The 18,984-nt window shown below is 46.9% G+C and overlaps 4 protein-coding genes across 4 annotated transcripts; 2 read left to right on the top strand and 2 right to left on the bottom strand.

Moving 5' to 3' along the window:
* Positions 1–470: 470 nt before the first annotated feature.
* On the bottom strand, positions 471–8,757 carry BDV27DRAFT_165411 (ketoacyl-synt-domain-containing protein; the record flags this gene model as incomplete). The annotated part of the gene is made up of 16 exons (XM_032073921.1): positions 471–1,337; positions 1,399–1,873; positions 1,939–2,279; positions 2,338–2,412; positions 2,473–2,754; positions 2,810–3,616; positions 3,703–3,728; positions 3,781–3,877; positions 3,930–6,097; positions 6,152–6,445; positions 6,533–6,685; positions 6,741–7,182; positions 7,236–7,348; positions 7,436–7,559; positions 7,611–8,124; positions 8,195–8,757. The coding sequence occupies 16 exons, from the start codon at positions 8,755–8,757 to the stop codon at positions 471–473; spliced, it is 7,341 nt and encodes a 2,446-aa protein (XP_031926673.1).
* A 743-nt stretch (positions 8,758–9,500) lies between these two features.
* On the top strand, positions 9,501–10,417 carry BDV27DRAFT_165406 (acyl-CoA desaturase; the record flags this gene model as incomplete). The annotated part of the gene is made up of 2 exons (XM_032073920.1): positions 9,501–9,672; positions 9,735–10,417. The coding sequence occupies 2 exons, from the start codon at positions 9,501–9,503 to the stop codon at positions 10,415–10,417; spliced, it is 855 nt and encodes a 284-aa protein (XP_031926672.1).
* A 1,612-nt stretch (positions 10,418–12,029) lies between these two features.
* BDV27DRAFT_158681 (uncharacterized protein) lies at positions 12,030–12,626 on the bottom strand (the record flags this gene model as incomplete). Its single annotated transcript, XM_032072732.1, has 1 exon — positions 12,030–12,626. One exon carries the CDS (start codon positions 12,624–12,626, stop codon positions 12,030–12,032), a length of 597 nt encoding a protein of 198 aa, XP_031926671.1.
* Positions 12,627–14,883: 2,257 nt separating this feature from the next.
* Positions 14,884–18,802, top strand: BDV27DRAFT_165405 (uncharacterized protein; the record flags this gene model as incomplete). Its single annotated transcript, XM_032073919.1, has 10 exons — positions 14,884–14,950; positions 15,095–15,895; positions 15,955–16,376; positions 16,512–16,572; positions 16,622–16,772; positions 16,825–16,882; positions 16,913–17,316; positions 17,401–17,478; positions 17,518–18,011; positions 18,123–18,802. The coding sequence occupies 10 exons, from the start codon at positions 14,884–14,886 to the stop codon at positions 18,800–18,802; spliced, it is 3,216 nt and encodes a 1,071-aa protein (XP_031926670.1).
* Between the last annotated feature and the right edge of the window lie 182 nt (positions 18,803–18,984).

Genomic DNA, 18,984 nt, shown 5'->3' with positions numbered 1-18,984 from the left:
GAGGCAGTGGCCTAGACCACTGCCTAGACGCATGTGTCTGTCATAGCCGATTGGCTCCATATGGACGTTAAACTTGATTAAATAAATAAATATATTCTAAATCTATATAAAAATCTACAAAAAAGTTAGAAACTCGATATTGTAATGCCAAGAAAAACCCGCTCGGGTTGGGGCGGGTTCGGGTCGGGTCCAGCAGGGAACCCGTGCCACTCTAGTCTTTGCGGTCCTTTCCTAGGCCTAGTGCGGCGTCACCCTATATATAGGGTATAGATAGCTGTTCTCAGCTTACCTCTGCATAATCACAGTATGAAGTACCGTATTTTTCACTTTCAACTTCTTCGCAGCTTCATCCTTTCACACTGATCTATACAGGATCCATAATCGTCGTAGAGGAACATACATTAAACACGATATCCATTATCAATCCACCGGCGTGGAAAATGGCCTAAGTGTAAGATACAATCTCCTACTCAGTGGCAATCTAGATACTTGGACCGCATATGTTCAAGAATCAAATCAGTAAGCCCTCCAAGGGTCCCAGCTTTCGCGATGGCCACAGTCGAAATACTGATAACTAGTTTCCTTCGACAGTAGTTACTGATCTCCATGCACATAAGTGAATCTATCGACACATGAGAGATCGCATCGTCGGATGTATCGGGTGAGCAAGCTTGGTAGGTCATGAAAAGCTTGGCTAGCTCACTGAGTATCGTATTCCTAGTCTCAACCTTGTCAAGAGTATCGGGACACTGCTGAATAGATGCCATCAGGTCACGTAAGGCTTCTCCGGTACCGGTCTCCTCATGATTAACCGAAGATTGGTGATTAGTATAGGCACTGAACCGAGCATCCCGCCCCCAGATTGGCTCAATACCGGAACCCCCCACTGGCTTAAGATACTCCATCCCGATCGCTAGTACGCTGCATATCGGCGGCCCCGTAGGAAGGTTCAGTGGGTCGTGCGAGCGGCTGATGGCTACTTGCAGCGAGTCTAGCACCTCTCTCTCCTGCAGCAGGCGGAGAGATGATGCACGGGCCCAATCTAGGATCTTTTGGTTTTGGGTAGCGCATCCGATCTCCTCTACCACACCAAGGTCCAAAACCGAGGCTGGGAGCCCACAACCACGCCGATGTTGGACAAGGGAATCAAGATATGTGTTCGCAGAAGCATAATTAGCCTGACCAGCATTGCCGCAAAGGCCGGAGATGCTGCTAAATACAACGAAAAACTCTATATCAAGGTCTAACGTTGCATTATGGAGGTTCCACGTGCCGACAACCTTGGGGTTAATAGGTCTGTACCAGTCATCATAGGACATTTCTGTGAAAGACCGGTCCTAAAAGTTTGTATAATGGTTAAGCACAGCACTGAACCACAGTAAATGGGGAGTTACCTACGTCTAAAACTGCCGACATCTGGATAACACCCAGTAAAGGGGCATCACAGGAAGAAACTGCACGTCGCACGTCGTCCGGGTTGCACACATCCCCTTGAATAAGACTAATCTTGCACCCTTGGGCTTCCATCTCCCTAATAAAGTCAATGTGGCCGATTGACCCAGCTGATCGGGAAAGGTAGACAATATGACGGGCTCCCTTCTCTGCCATCCATGTAGACGCAGCTTTGCCAAGGCCTCCGAGGCCACCCACCAGGAGGCATGAACCCGTCGAAGGTAACGCAAAGTCTTGTTTGGATCCCCAAACTGGGAGTTCTGATGGCGCTTCAGGGATATTTATCACTATTTTTCCTAGATGAACTCCCTTCTGCATGTACCTAAATGCGTCAATAATTTCGCTGGCATCGAATAGCCTTGTAGGGTGGATTGGTTGAATTTTCCCGTCCAAGAACCACTGCATAGATTGCTCCAGCAACCTTTTTGGAAGCAAGTCATTAGTATCTTGAACCGCTAGTAGAGAGTATAATGGCCTGTAGCATACCTCTGAAAGTCATCCGGCCATTCCTCACCGAGACGAGCCATGTCGACGCCAAAGAACGCTCTATTAGATTCGAACGCATCCATGGCGAGCATTCCGTGGCCCAGAAAATCTCGCTTGCCAAGCTCTATCATTCGTCCAAATTCTGCCACGCATTGCCAGGATGCGTGCAAAAGCTTACCGGAAAGTGAATTAAGAACGATATTTACCCCTTTTCCGTTTGTCTCACGCATGAGCGATGGGAGGAATGATGTGCTCCGAGAGTCAAATATGCGGTTTTCGCTGATATTGAACGTATCTTTCAGAAAGTCTCGCTTTTGTTGGTTTCCAACAGTAGTATAGATCTTGTCGGGCACAGTTAGATACCACTGGTACAAAATCGGGGAATGTCTGTAAACCAACCTCTGCGCCTATCGCCTGACAGACCTGAATGGCAGCCAGCCCAACACCACCGCAAGCACTGTGTATCAGAACCGACTATTGGAGATGATTAGCATAATGAAGCAGCTGACACTAGAGCGGGATATATCAACTTACTTGGCCTTTTCGTAGACCTCCCAGCTCGACAAGAGAATGTATGGCTGTTGCATAGACGACGGGCATAGTTGCGGCCTGCTCTAGTGAGAGGGTCTGGGGAACTTTCAAGCAGCATCTCTCTGGTACGACTATACGAGTTTGAAAGATACCCTTTCCAGCAAGCACGACCCTGTCACCCACTTGAAGAGATTTCACAGATGTGCCAACCTGCCGCACAACTCCGCTACCTTCCAATCCCATATCCTCTGGTTTACCTAAAACACCCATCGAAATCATTACATCCTAGAAAGTTAGCGGGGCTGGCATATAGACTGGGGATATTAAATCTGATACTTACCTTGAAATTCAGACCGCAATAACGAACCTCCACCTCCACCTCATGCTCGTTCAGGTGTAACGGCCCGGCAGGAACCCACTCCAATGTGTCCAGTGATCCAGCTGTCCGCACTGATAGTTTCCTCGGCCCTTCATCATTAAGAGGAGAATGGAAATGCTCGGACAAGGGAAACCAGTGGAATCTAGCAGTGTAGATTGTTCCATCAACTAAAGAATACTCATAGTCAACCTGCGCATGGTCGGCATCAACCTGCTGTTGGAACTTCTGATATACAGGTGCAATGGCATGCAGTCCTGTATCATCGAGTGTATCCAGCTCAAGCGTCGCTATATCCATCATCATCTCATTCCTGATACTCCGGGCTAGCCCCAGAATCAGTGCATAACGTGGATCAGCGCAGGCTGTTTGCACGCATTGTGTGACCCACAAAATACGAGAGTTTCTAGTACCAGTCAGATAGGACTTCAACGCGGCATACTGCGGTTCTGATATGTCACTCAAGAACGGGCTCTCCAGATCTAGAAGAAATATAGTGTCTTCTCGTTGAGTCGGTCCATCCTCGAGCGTGCCTTCGCTGACGGTATGTCCGTTGTTCTCGAGACACATTTTGAGTCTTTGCGCCCATTCTCTGTCGGCCCCGTGCACAAGGCGGATACCCTTGTCAGACGAGCTGTGTGCTTTCTTTTTTGACAAGAGGTTAATATTAAGTCTGAATGGCTCCTGATCATCAAAAGCAACGCTATCAACGCCATCAAATCCAGCGTTTCGAAGTTGCAAATCCCACCTGTGGCGCACATCGCGCTCTTCCTGTACTCTGTCCATGTGCCAGTCCGGGAGAATACCCTGTCAAGGGCTGTTAGCGGGATCAATGTGATAAAAAAATACAATCATACCATAATAAAGTCTATGCAAGGGATATCTGTTGGATGTGAGCTGGTATTCATAAGATGAAGAAAGCAGAACATATGTACCTTGAAAAATCTCTTGGACAAGGAGACACCCTCCAGGTGCAAGAAGCTTGTGGATATTTCGGAGACATTTCTCCACATTTCTGACGGACCGCAGAGCCTATGCGCTTGATGAGAATGAAACATATTTGATAGGAATGTAGGAAGATTACATGAGAGGCAATAACCAAATCGAACTCTTGCAACTTAAATCCTTGTGAAAGAGGGTCTTGGCTAGGATTCAGTACTTTGAATGTGATATCTTTGTGATTTATCAATCGTTCCTTGGCTGAAGCAATTGATACCTCTGTAGGGCCTGCCCATGTATAGTTTGAATACGCAGGTGCCCCTGTCGGAGTCCTCAAACATTCAATGGCAACTTCTGTACTAGCGCTGGCGCCTCCTGTAAGCTCAAGTACCCTTAGCTTGGCATTAGAATGCCCCAACAAGGATAACAGACGGTGCCATGTATGGTGTGTTGACAATGGGTCGAAAAGAATGTCGTCGCGGACTTTCTGATCTACAACCTGATCAGGCGCGACAGCTCCAGCAAGAACTGAAGGGAGATTGTCCAATGTGATGATCATCGCATTAGCAAGCCGTGGGACATATTCCTGCTGTTCACTTAGTGATGAGGTCAAATCCCTCAAACGACTTCGTCGATACGTAGTCTGACTCAACACACAATGATCTGGGCCTGGTGCAGCTGGGCGGCAGACAACATCCGTTTTGAGACTGGTGGCATGGATCTTGTCCCAGTAGCCCTGGAGGTATATGGGCCAGGATCCTGTATTGCTAGCTATATAAGCTGCCTCCAGGAAGCACAGGTCGACTACCTCGGCAAGTAGGGCTCTATTTGGTCTTTTGCAAGGAGGTACCAATAGCCTCCCTGGTGGCAGCAAACTATAGTCCGGTTTCCACTCGATGCGGCTGGATAGGGGGTCGCTGAAAAGACTACGGACATGTTCACTTTCCAGGGGGAGAAGCATTGCTCCTTGTATTGACAATGCGATATCATCACCGGCTGCAACGAGTGCATTCCCATGTAGCATGGCTTCTGAAATAGAACGCGGCGTCGACTCCAGCCAAAAGTCCGTACCTTCTTTCAACTCTTGCTTTGACATATATAGCCGCTCAACAAACGCTGGGATGTAAAGCCTATTCATGCGGCGGGAGAGCCCCTGGCAGGCTGCGACCCCTGCAAGCTGTATGGCCTGATCAATGATTGTTGGACGTAGTGAGTAGTTAGATTCAAGCCACGTTCCAGTATCTGCTACAGTTGCAGTTGCACGGTAGGACTTGGGATCAGCAGTAATGTTTTTGAGCTGCTGAAAGTGAGGTCCGTAGTCCAGACCTAATTTCTTCATGGCCCGATACCATGGCTGGGATGGTACATGGCGAGGAAATGGCTTTCTGATAGTTCGAGCCAAGTCATCATATGAGTCTGAACCGAGGCGAGCTTGACCATGGCAATGCTTAGTGCAGTCCTTGCCGTTATCAGCCATGATTGCGAAGTCATACCAATCTGATTCGAGAGTATCCGTGAGTCTGATACGTTTCAATGTAGTGACTACCTCAACTGGGAGCATATCATGGAGGATAAGAGGCGTTTTGAAGCACATGTTCTTTATCGAGAAACTCTCACTGTCGGTAATCTGGCGTATTGCCTCTCCTATCATTGCGATATACCCCGCTGCGGGAAAAACAATATGCCCAGCCACGCGATGGTCATTGAGCCAGGATACATCTTCGTATCGGAGAATGTTCCTCCATACTGGCTCCAGATTACTAGCGCTGGGAACCAACGAGCCCAGGAGCTCATGCTCTGGAAATTGACGAAACCTCCAGCGATGTGTGGCAGCTGCTTCGTTCCATAACTTTACATCGTGATCCCATGGGTAGGCCGGAAGGTCAGTCAGGACAGGTGTCTCGCTAGTGAGCCGATGGAAGTCTATGGGTATCCCATATGTGTAAAGCTCGCCAATCGCCGACCATATGCAGCTCACCTGATCCCGTCCCCTTACCTGTGCTGGGATATATGGGGTGAGTTGTGGCACGTTTGCTGCCTCCAGAGTTTGTCGCACTGGACCTGATAACGCTGAATGAGGCCCTATCTCGAGGAAAATGCGATCATTGGAGTCAGTCTGGACGATTCTATTCATGGCTGTCGAAAACAAAACAGGTGATACCAGGTTCTGCCGCCAGTAGTGTGCACCGAGTCTCCTCGGGGTAGTGATGATATCTCCAGACATGGTTGAATAGAGAGGGACCATTTCTTCATTCAGTTGAAGTGAGCTCCTAATAGCTGCCTCATAGTCATCTCCCAGGGCATGCATATGATCTACATGAATTGTTAGTTGATTTTTGCACAATGGAAGAGGCCATGGCCACATACACGAATGATATGCAATATTCACCGCAAGTCTCCGCTGAAATATTGAAGGCTGACTTTCCGATACAGCAAGTATTACCTTGTTGATCTTGTCCACATCCCCTGAAATGGTGATACTTTGAGGACTATTTTCGCAGGCGACCATGATACCGTCGGTCATATATGGCTCGAAGTCTGCAGAGCTCATGCCCAAAGCCGCCATTGCTCCTTCTGGGCTTTGTTTGGCGATCTTCCCCCGGTAATAAGCCAAGATAATAGCACTTGATAACGGAATGGCCTTCGCTGCGTATGCAGCCGCTATCCTACTGTTAACTTGCTCATTACAATGGAGGTCGCAAAGCGATGATGAAATGGAGGGTAACTTTTTCACTGTGAGGGGCTTACCAATTTCGCCGCTAGAGTGTCCAATCACCGACACAGGGTGGATGCCCCATGTGCTAAGGAGGTTTACGATGCCTATTTGCACTGCAGTGCACAACGGCTGCGATAGCTCTGGGTCATCCATGCGAGCTTTCTCGCCAGTCAGCAAAAGCTCTTCTACCAAATTGTTAGTCTCAATGGTACCATGACAGCGGACATCATAACGCTTTACCTCGTATTCTCCATTTTGGGGGAATTTCCAAATTTTGTAGCACCTTTTCCATATCATCAATGGTATTAGCAAAACAGGGAAAGCTCTGCAGTAATTCATTTCCCATCCCAACCCATTGAGCCCCTTGTCCGGTAAAGACGAATGTTAAGCTTGGCAATATAGCGCGACGGATTGGAGGATCCGGAACGGTAAGAGGCACATCGTCTTGGCCTACCAGATAGGTACGGTACTGCAAATGCTCCCGCCTTGCAGATAGAGTATGGGCAAGCTGATGGAGGTCAGGGCGTTCACGGTCGATATACAGCTTAATATCGCGAATACGACTTTGTAGTGCTTTTTCGCTACCTGCGGACAGAAGAAGAGGGTAAGAACTTTGAGGCCACTTAGGGGATGTCTCCTCCGCACTAAATTTGCGAAACAATGAAGGCGAATCAAGGATAACCTGGAGAAGATAATGAGCACTTTATGTACGCATGACAGGTACCGTTGCCTTACATGTGCGTTAGCACCACCGATACCAAAGCAATTCACACTGGCTCGCAACTTCCTGTCCCTTGGCCACGGTACCTGGGTAATGGGGACTTGAAGCTTTGCCTCTTCGAAAGGGACTGTTTCGGCGTTTTAGAAAGTGATCGTCTTTTAATGAAGTTGACTTGGACAAAAGAGAAAAAAAATGGAGATGGACGATATCTTACTTTTAGGGTTTCGCTGATTGAAATGTATATTGGGTGGTATCACCTGGTGTTCTAGGGCCAATACTGCTTTGATCACACTCGTGATGCCGGATGCCCCTTCAGAGTGGCCGATATTCGGTTTGACCTGTGATAAATCAACATCACCTCTCTTACGAACCACCTACAATTGACTAACCGCGCCAATATATGTTCCTTTCCCTCGGAAAAGCTCAGCGACAACTGACGTTTCTGCTCGGTCCCCAACGGCCGTGCCCGTTCCATGAAGCTCGAAAAATGCAGTTTCAGTGATATCCTCTATTTCAGCCCTTTTATACGCTTTCTCGATAAGCTGTCTTTGCGTTTCTGAACCAGGCATAGTTATACTCGGTGTCTTTCCATCACAGTTTGTGGATGTCGACCGGATAATAGCTCTAACGGGATCACCGTCTCTCAGGGCAGTGTCGAGCGGCTTAATGTAAATAGCATTGATAGCCTCCCCACGCCCATAGCCATCGGCATTAGCATCAAATGTCTTACATATACCATCTGGGGAGAGAACCATATTATCCGACATCGTGGTTGTCATAGTCGGGGTTAGAATAATGTTCGACCCTGCTACAATTGCGCCAGCGCAATCCCCCATCTGCAGAGCCTGGCAAGCTTCATGAAGGCCGACCAATGATGACGAGCACCCCGTTTGCAAAGTCATACTAGATTAACACTCATTTAGCTCATAAATTTTAGTTCTCTGGTGAATCCGCCCGCAAAGTGAGGTCGTACCTAGGGCCCTTGAGATCGTATTCAAAGGAAACACGATTAGCCAGCGCAAAGTTCCCTGTGCCTAGGACATGGTATCGATCAACATGGCTAGTATCTTTACTTGATAGATCAAGCCAGTCTTCACCGAAGACGCCCACATAGCATCCAATATCTTTGCCCATCCAGTCCTGCTGTCCAGCATTTTCCATGCACTCCCATACAACCTCCAGCAAAAGTCTTTGTTGAGGGTCCAGACGGGCAGCTTCATAGCTACTAATTGAAAAAAACGGCGCGTCAAAGTAGGCTGGATCCTCTTCTAGGAAGTACCCATACTTTGTCTTCACCGTATGCATCTTCGAGTCACTGTAGAAGCTTCCTATATTGTAGCGGGATTCGGGGACCTCACAACGAGCGTCTTTTCTTTGCACCATTAAGTCCCAAAATTCTTTATCCGATCTAATGCCCCCAGGAAGCCTCATTGCCATTCCTACAATAGCTATTGGGGTGTATGCACTAGGACGCGGGACGTTAGATACATTGCACGGGTTCACCGGTGTGCTCTCGTAGCGCTTGCTGGCTTTCATGTTGGTCGAAGTTGTGTTGTATCTATCGGTTCCAGTGTGCTAAATTACGTATATTAGAGTGCCTCTGCTTTTCAATTCAATTATGACAACTCACGAAATGTTGTAAGCCTTCACTGGACAGTGATCTGTCAACTGGAGCAGCAGCCGAATTGGAATGCATCCGTGTAACGACAAAGTAAAGTTAGGACTTTGGGAAGGTATAAATGTACAGTGGGTCTACTTTTCGGGCTGAAATGGGAACCCTCTAATTGCAGAAATCGCCCGCTTTCCCGCGAGACTGAGTTTGCGTGGAGAATCCTCTACCAGTATTGTGTATGGGGGTGCTGCAAGGATGGAACGGCCCTAGGCCAGGTAAAAGCATATTGGTTTCTCGAGTCTACAAAGTGGGGTGAAGCTCATACAGGGTATGACGTTACCGATAGTTAATTGGATAGGTAATATTGATTTTCCAAAAGCTATCTAACTGAATATCCCTTGCATTGCTGAGCCAAGGAAATACTCCAGCGAGAGCCTTTTCTTCCAATACCCCTTGTTTAGGTAAAAAGTCATTCCGCTGTCACATATTTCTCCAAGCAGAGGCAAACCTTACTCGATTTCGGGTGTCCTGTGGTTCACAAACCCCCAGTGTTTACCCATAGGTGGGTCATACATTCATAAGCATATATGGCGTCCTTGATGATATCAAATCGACTCAGTACTACTACTAAAGAGCACATCCCGGAGGGTAGGATAACGTCCGAACCATGCTTTTGACTACTGGATGCTTGTTAAGATCAGTAGACTGGTTCCAACTGGCCTTTTTGGCTTTTCCACCACTGGTACTTTACTATGGGTACTCGCATGTGCATTATCAGTCTAAGACCTTGATCTGGCAGGTTTTCCTGCAATGCCTTGGCGGTGTTTCTATGACTGCGGGTATTAACCAACTGCGTGCGCCGTGTGAATCTGTTGATTTGCGCTAACAGCCTCTCGGGCAGGGTATCACCGTCTATGGTCCCATAGGTCATATCAAGCAAGCCGCCCGTTGAAGTATTTCCTCGCGGCCTTTGGGGCCAGTACCTGCCAATGGTCTATTATGTGGTGGGTGCGACACCATCGAGCGCATCATCGGTATGTCGACACCGACCGAGACCCATACAATGCTAAGAGAGGACTCTTTTATTCGCACATCGGATGGCTTCTCATGAGAAATGGGGAACAAACTTGGGGGAAGGTTGACCTGTCCGACTTGAAACAAGACCCCATAGTCGAGTGGCAACAACGGTATTATGTCGCTATAGCAGCCATTACAGGGTTGATCCTACCAGTGTCCGTCGCCCACTTTGTATGGGACGACCTTCGAGGCGGATTTGTGTACGCGACTTGTTTCCGACTCGTATGGACCTGGCATGTCACCTTCTGTATCAACTCACTTGCCCACTGGGCGGGTACTCAGCCGTTCTCGACAAGATCCTCTGCACGCAATAATTGGCTCCTCGGTTTCGTTTCTTTCGGAGAAGGGTGGCATAACTTTCACCATGCATTCCCTTACGACTACAGGAATGGGGTCCATTGGTACCAAGCTGATATTACTAAATGGTGTATCTGGATCTGGGAGAAGTTAGGATTAGCGAAAAACCTCAGGAGGATGTATTTGCGTCCGAAGGTTGCTGGCGTTTAGCTGTTTACAAAGAAATTTCACGGGTTATGATTACAGATTAAGTCATGGATTATGCGATAACAATCCTTCTGGCACTTGACAATAATGAATCATATACATACATATGGAGAAGGTCATGATAGTAAAACCTGAAGATCTCAGCCCGTTTCATTCAAAATGGACTTCGGATGGTAAGTATACCACTACATGGTTTTTCGCGCAACATATATATTTACTTTGGTGCTCTAACACTTGTCATGTATCTAAAGTAAACGTTGCCATTTTGGCCCTTGTAGGAGAGGGTGCCGGCATGTACGGAGTACACGAATATCAATGACACAGAAAAACCTGATTATGGGTGGATATGCATACGTGGCTTGATGTATGATATGATATATCTCATCGTGGAGCCACTCCGAGGAGACAGCTCCTAGCGTACAAAATGATCGGCACTCCGACCATGCAGAATAAGTCCATTCCACGATCAGTGTTGGTCCTGTTGAAATACTGGATGGGGCGAAGGGGTAAGACAAATCAAATGCGCGAGCAAACCAGTACTAGAGATCATCCTGCAAGGGATGCATTCCTCAAAACCTAGTACATCACCTAAGCTATCATAAAGCTCCAAGTCGGAGACGTAATTGGGATGCAGTCGAGCAAGCACATCAGCACATTGAGTAATGGTGCTTCACTATCACTATGGTAGTGTTCTCGATTATCCTCAGTCTCCTACTTCTCATTGCAGGTTGGCTCACGGCGATCTGTTTCACACCACCCCAGCCGGACCGTTTTCAGCGTCACATTCAACATGATCGTATCGGCTTTCTTTCCACCGTATCTATATGGATATTCCACCGCTATGCGATAATGACTGTTGCATTTTGGCATGTCTTTCTCTCCCTCCATATGTCGTTGATCTCGAAGGAAAGTCAATTGACGACACCGTTATGCCCTGGTGCCTCACATGTCAACACATGTTTGTTCACGTGGAGTCGCCTTACTTTCCCCTTGTTGGCCTTGATCCTTCTAGTCGGTGGTCCCATTCGTCTGGCTGCCTTCAAACACTTGGGAGAGAACTTTACCTTTCATATAACTACTCCGGACCGACTTGTCACTCAGGGGATTTACCAATACATGCAACATCCATCATATGTCGGACAGTTGGTATTGGTCGCCGCGTGCAGTCGCTTGTTCTGGAGCTGGGATGGCTCCCTTGGCTGTTTCATGACCACATCTCTCGCCGAGAACATGAGAGGCGCGGAGTGGATGTTCTCCTTCGGACTAACTGCTATTTTTCTACTTGCATTTGGAGTACGCATACGAGATGAGGAACACATGCTGGAAGAGAGGTTTGGGGAGAAGTGGATAGCTTGGAATCGAAAAACAAAGCGATTCATTCCTGGGATTATCTAGATGAAATAGACGCCTTGTGTCATATATGCGTTTCGATTATTTTAGGCTGTAACTCAGCAAAGCTGTCTTACACTAAAAACTTGCATTCTATCATTTAGTTCTTCCCTTCCCAGTATACATCCCACGATTCGGGCCGCCTTCCTCGCGGATTAATTATCCATCTACCCCGTAGACGTTTTTGTTAACCACACGCTGTCAGGAACGCGATGTCTTCACATATTTAACCCTGAGAAGCTTTCAACAACGCATCATAAGCATGCTCAAAGTTCTGAAACCCTTCTGCCGCTTTTTCCTGATCAACTGTAGCCATTCTGGCCCAGACGAGCGTCTGTAACGCTCTATCCTGTTGGTGAAAGTCCTGTACCAGCTTTTGAGCCACCGACCCATACCCGGCTGCTCTAACCAATGGTATCTGCCCAAGAAACCGAATTTTGTTACAACCACGGTTTTCGCCAATCACACATGATAGAAGACGTACCTTAGTCCTCCCGATATTCAAGAGATCTACTAGATGGCCGTGGAGATCGACTGTGCGGTTGGCAACCGCAGCGCTGTCCGCGGCAGTAAAGCTCTCCCTACTTTGTACGTCACTGACAAACTTCTTTGTCTGTCGTCTAGTGGAGTACAGAGTGTAGGCAAGCGCCGGAGTATCAGTGGCTGCACCATTGTATTCTCTCAGAGCCTTGGCGGAGGATGCGATCATAGTCTCCAAGGTTCCAATACTCTCCAGCATCTCGGCACTTGGTCCCGGCTCCTCCGCATTGAAGGGGGCAGCGAAAAAGAGAAGGGCAGGGAACAGAATATTTCCAAAATGCATGTTATCACTGCCGGGGTTTTGAAGGAAGATGGTCCGTTGAGATATTTGATTGTGCTTGTTGAAGCAGATATGCTAAAGAAAGGGGGACAGATTACAGAAGAAAACAAGAAAGGAACATCCTGGTAGCCGGATGGTTTGTTACATACATGATTTGCTAGATAATTTATGGAAATTTACTACTAACTTAGAAGTCTTATAGAGCATTTTTCTTTGCCTTTTCTGTTTTTAGCTTTTCTTCATAGCTCTGATCGTGACTTGGCTCGCTGATTTCCTGGCATCCCTACTTTTACCCCTGCTTGGGTGCCGATCTAATGACCCGTCTATCTGCTCGGTTATTCTTCTCTGCATTCCGACCTGCAGCCACTCTTGTCACGTCATGCCATTATTCGAACAATGTATGCAAAAATGCTTGGCTGGCAGAGATACGGATGGTATGGTGATGATCATTCCTTTAGCCTCGGAAGAACTGACTAGGTAATAACTAAATACGGCGGCCGAGAGCCACCAGCAACGCAGAACAAGAGCAAACAACAAATGCGGGTTATCAGTGGCGGGGTGGTCAGAAATTAGTCTTTGACCCTCTACCGCCTTGGTCACATGATAGTAGCTGAAAGGGGTCAGAATTTTATAAATCACGTGGTATAGCTCCAAGGGGGTCAGACTTTTAAATAGAATTAAGATAGTTTTCTGACCCCCTGGAGCCTCAGTCACGTGAAGTTTGGGCTACTTTAAACTTTATTTAAACTAGACAGTAATTGAGCGTCAGTAGAGTTTAATACATATTTAGGGATTATTCAAACTGAACGTGCAACTGGACTAAATATATTATATGTCAAAGAAATATCTACTATTTAAGGTAGAAGACCTGCCAACTAGTTAAGGGTACGTAGGCAGAAAGCTAAGCAGTATATATGAGGCAGACAGAACACTGATTCTTGCCTTCTTCTTCTATTAACATTAGGCTAACTTTATATCTAGAAGAAACCCCTTATTATCCTAACAAGATAAGACTGACAAGGAGCTACTATACACTATTGAAAAGTTAACGGACATATAATCTGTTGTCGCTGTTCGGCCTCCGAGCTGTGTATACATAACCAGCAGGGTATACAATACAGTTATTATACAGAGTTATTATTGAATATATGACAAAACCGGTAGGCCAGATACCGGGAGACTACTCGATACAGGAAACATACAGAACTTATATACAGAATCCAGCCACGGCCGTTGAAACATCGCGGTTAAGGCAGTCTGGCGGAGCTCCGGTGTCGCTGCAGTTGGATACTTACTATACTATCGACACAGATAGCTTTCCAGATGCCATAGATAGACTGCGTACTGACAGACAGTACAGATCGAGAGACAATATATAGAATTGTACAAGAAGGGATCTATTTTTCTATAATATCGAATATAAGAAGCAATACAAGAAGGGGACACAAACAGAAAATAGATTCAGAGATGGAGAAATACAAAGCCCGCATCTCAGGGAAGCAGGATATAAGGCTAGAACATAATAGAGTAAGATATATATAATATATATATCATATTAAAAAAGTATTACTAAGACTAATAAGAATATAGGAGATAATATTATCTATTTCTAATTATAGGAAGTCTTTATATAAGAATTCTAACAGTATTAATAATATATAGTATTGGTATATCTACTATATATATATATATATATATTAATATATAGATATAATATCTCAGAGTAGTTCTTACTAATAACTATACTATTAATTTAACTGTGTATATATTCTTCGAAGGGAAGAGAAGAGAAAAGAAGAGAAAAGAAGAGAAGAAAAAGGAAAGAAAAATAGATAACAATAACAACACAGGCGCGAATAGATTGCCACATACTTTTGGCGGCGGGAACACGGGAGAACACGAGAATTGAACTAATCCGCGGGCCCGGATGCGAGACGTACGTGCATCCCCCAGGTACTAGGGTATAAGACATGTGTGCGGCTGAGCGGCGACCCGGCACGAGGCTGAACTAGGAGCTGTCGCTTTCCCCTCACCGCAGGTCTCGTCGACAGTACCATCTTCCTAAATGACAGATTCGCTGCTCGTCACTGTACGCTTTATCATATCTTTTTATTTTCAAGCAAGTCAAAGCGTTGCGACATCAACCTGAACACCGCATCAGCTCCTCGGGTCCGGGTTCAGAACAAAAAGCACCCAGCATCATTACCCTTCAAGGCACGAATGGTCTCTTGTCTCGGCGAACCCACAGAACGACTTCAATATGTCGTCGAGGCAGGAAGACTTTAGTGGTGACAACGAGCTTGCTGCTAACAAGGCACAGAACCCCAGTGACGACTGCAATCCCCGTGCAACAAAACTAGAACACAACAATTACACAGTTGGATGGGTATGGGTCATTAGGGTCAACATTAGCAGACGGCTGCAACAGAAATGCTAGATCAAATTCACCCAGATCTACCAAAACCACCAAGCGACCCTAATACTTTACACCCTGGGCTGCATTGGGAGGCACAACATCGTCATTGCCTGCTTACCGAAAGGCCAGTACGGCACGAACTCAGCATCGGTGGTTGCAACTCGGATGGTAGGCACTTTCCCATCCATTAAGGTTGGTATTGTGGTCGGTATCGGTGGCGGCATTCCACCAAAAGTCAGGCTCGGGGATGTCGTGGTCGGTACGCCTATTGATCAGTATCCAGGGGTGGTCCAGTGGGATCTGGGCAAGGCAGAAGCAGAGAGTGGCTTCAAAAGGACTGGCATGCTGAATAATCCCCCGGTGGCACTGCTGACGGCATTGACAAAGCTGGAGACGAGGCATGAGATGAGCGGACCCAAAATGTATCAGTATTTGGATGACATGGGGCAGAAATGGCCCAAACTGTTGCCTAGGTACACTAGATGTGATTCTCTCGTGGACCCTTTTTTCGGTCCCAATAATTGCACTAGAGAGAGCCAACTCGGAGAAGGATATGTGCACTATGTTTTAATAGCGTCCGGTAACCAGGTTATCAAGGACGCTCATTTCCGTGATAATCTAAACAAGAGCCTCGGCGGGAATTTGTTATGTGTTGAAATGGAAGCAGCTGGGTTGATAAATAATTTTCCATGTCTTGTGATCCGGGGTATTTGCGATTATGCCGACTCAAAAAAGACCAAAGATTGGCAAGAGTATGCTGCAGCTGTCGCAGCGGCGTATGCAAAAGAGCTTCTTGAGTATGTCCAACCAAGTGATGTTGATGGGGAGCGCCCAGTGAAGGAGATGATTGACAACGGTTAGTTATCCCCAAGGCCACTTGTCACGTTCATAGCTGTTTTTTAATAAGCCCTATAGTCTTGGGATCTGTATCGAGAACTGAGACCAATGTTGAAGCAATGAAGTTGAACATAGATAGAAAAGAAGAACTCGAAGTCCTTGAATGGCTTACACCAATCGACTATGGTCCTCAACACAGTGACTTCTTAAAGAGGAGACAGGCAGGAACAGGGCAGTGGTTCTTAGACTCTGCAGTATACGAGGCATGGATAAGCTTAAACAAGCAGACTTTATTCTGTCCCGGTATTCCCGGCGCAGGGAAAAAAATTCTGACCGCAGCAGTTACTGATGATATCACTGCCCGATTCCTACATGACAAATCCGTTGGGGCTGCGTATGTCTACTGCGATTTCCGCCGGCAAAGCGAGCAAAGCGTCGAAGACTTAATAGCAAACCTTCTAAAGCAATTAAGCCAATGCTGGCCTTCCCTGCCGGATATTGTGAGCAGCCTCTATGACCGTCATAGACATTGACGGACACGACTAGAATTCGACGAAATTTCGACGACATTCCGATCCGTGGCTGCTATGTATTCGAGAGTCTTCGTTGTCATCGATGCGCTCGATGAATGCCAGATATATAATAATTGTCAAACAAGGTTTATCTCCGAGTGTCTGAATTTCCAGGCAACGTGCGGTGTAAATATTTTTGCTACTTCAAGGTTCATTCCGCAGATTACTGAGAGATTCAACGACTGCATGGAAATTGGAAATCCGCGCACATGATCAAGATGTTCAAAAATATTTAAGAAGTCGGATATTACAATGTGAATCGAGGCTGCTGACCTCACACAGTGAGGAGATTCAAACTGATATCACAAAGGCTGTTGATGGAATGTCAGTAACTTCCCCTGTTTGAGTAAGACGGAACAAGCTAACAATTAGCTAGGTTTCTGCTAGCGCAACTTCACTTCGACGCAGTGAAGTCGAAAAAAACAACCAAAAGAGTAAGAAAAACTCTGAAAAGTCTTCCAAAGGGTTCTGAAGCATACAATGATACATATGAAGATGTGATGCAGCGAATTGAAGGGCAGGATATAGATTCATGGAAGCTTGCACACGATGTTCTATCGTGGGTCAATTGTGCAATAAGACCGCTGAATACATTAGAACTTCGATATGCAATTGCTGTGGAAGCTGAGTCCGGATTCGACAGAGACAACCTTCTATACCTGGATGATATTATCTCTGTCTGTGCAGGTTTGGTCACAGTTGACGAAGAAAGTGATGTCATTCGATTGGTACATTATACAGCACAAAAATTCTTCCAACGAACGTGGACAAGGTGGTTCTCAGACGCACATCATGACATTGCAACAGCTTGCGTGACATATCTCTCTTTTGATTCCTTCAAAATAGGGCCCTGTTCCACAGACATGGAGTTTGAAGCACGATTAGATGCATACCCCTTTTTTTCATAGGCAGCGAGAAACTGGGGTCATCATGCTCGGACACAATAAATGAGAATGGGCTTGATAATAGCCCTGATTGAAGATATACCCAGGCTAAATGCCTGTGTACAAGGCCTCTTTGCCCGCAAAGAGTTTTCAACTCACTGGAATTACAGCTAACAGGTTCCCAGGTTGTTCACAGGACTACATCTTGCGGCATACTTTGGGCTAGAAAATGTGGTCCTTTACAAGATTCAACAGGGGGAACAGTCTGAAGTTATAGATTCATTTGGTCGATTCCCCTTGACATGGGCAGCCTTTAATGGGTACATGGGAGTAGTTCGGCTCCTGCTGGAAGGAATTGTCAATCCAGACACAGGAGATAATGATGGTCGAACTCCACTAGCGTGGGCAGCATGCAATGACTACGAGGGAGTGGTCAAACTTCTCCTGGAGAAAGGCTTTCACCTAGGCTCGAAAGATATCTTCAGCCGTACTCCACTATCATTGGCCGCCTCGAATGGCTGTGTGGGAGTGGTGAAGCTCCTATTGAAGAAAGGCGTTGAAGTAGCCTCGAACGATCAAGCAGGTCGAACCCCACTGGACTGGGCATCCTACTACGGTCATAAGACAGTGGTCGAACTCCTTTTGGGCAGAAGCCCTGATAGGCATCCGCACGCCATTGGTGCGGCCGTTAGGGCTACTGTTATGCAGGACCATCGTGAGAACGACGAACCTCGAAATGGCTCGTGCGGCTCACGTTCCTGTGCCCACACCCCAAGCGCCACATGGTCAGATGACCATGAAGTTCGACACCAGGACCAGCAGAGGCAACGACTTAGGGAGCCCAGCTTGGAGAGTGCCGGGACTCCTACGACAAATGGCGACAGTCAAAGCCGGCCACTGTCTCAGAAAGTCGCCTCGCCTCAGACTGTGCCCTCCCATCACTTCGAGTGGTATTGCCGGCTGTGTTCTCCCGAGGAAAGCCGCTTGTATATAACGCTCGGGGCTTTCAAGCGACATATAGGATTGACACACGCCGTTCGGTTCCATTATTATTGCACTGACCCTCACTGTCCTGATGCCATTGCACGCAACCCAGTTGCCCCAAGTCCTGATAGATTTCAGGCTCATATAACCACGAAACATGGAAGGTGGGCAAGTAAACAGGAAATATACCAATCCCGACAAGAACAGCCACATCCTCGTTTCTGTCTAATTTGCGATACACGCGTTCGCTCGCGGCAGGAGTTCTACAATTGTGTCAGTCGCCACTGTCAGCGTCAGCGTTCTTCGGCTGTCACCGACGAACGGAGTGCCGGTGGCTCGCAAAAGACAGGGCTGAAACTGCGCATCAATGATGAGCCTGGCCGGTCACTCACCGCTCCTGATTTGGCACGCAGTGGCGAACATGCACAGCAAGATTACCAAATGCAGTTGATGTTGCTAGAACAGCAAATCAAACGGCGTCGATAAAGAGGAGGGTAATATTGATATATACCAGTGACTCAATAGCTGAAGGGATTAGTGCATGAGGGCAATCCTAATTGATGTCCGTGTTTTGACGTCAGATCTCGTTCTCAGTGGCGATTCGGGTGTCTCTTCAGCTAATTCGGTCGTGTGGGACCGCTGCGAAGGGTTTACAGAACGGGTCGAGG

The sequence above is a fragment of the Aspergillus caelatus genome (assembly GCF_009193585.1).
Source record: "Aspergillus caelatus strain CBS 763.97 unplaced genomic scaffold BDV27scaffold_110, whole genome shotgun sequence".
In the NCBI taxonomy this organism is placed as follows: Eukaryota; Fungi; Ascomycota; class Eurotiomycetes; order Eurotiales; family Aspergillaceae; genus Aspergillus; species Aspergillus caelatus.
This window is presented reverse-complemented; position numbering and strand designations above follow the sequence as displayed.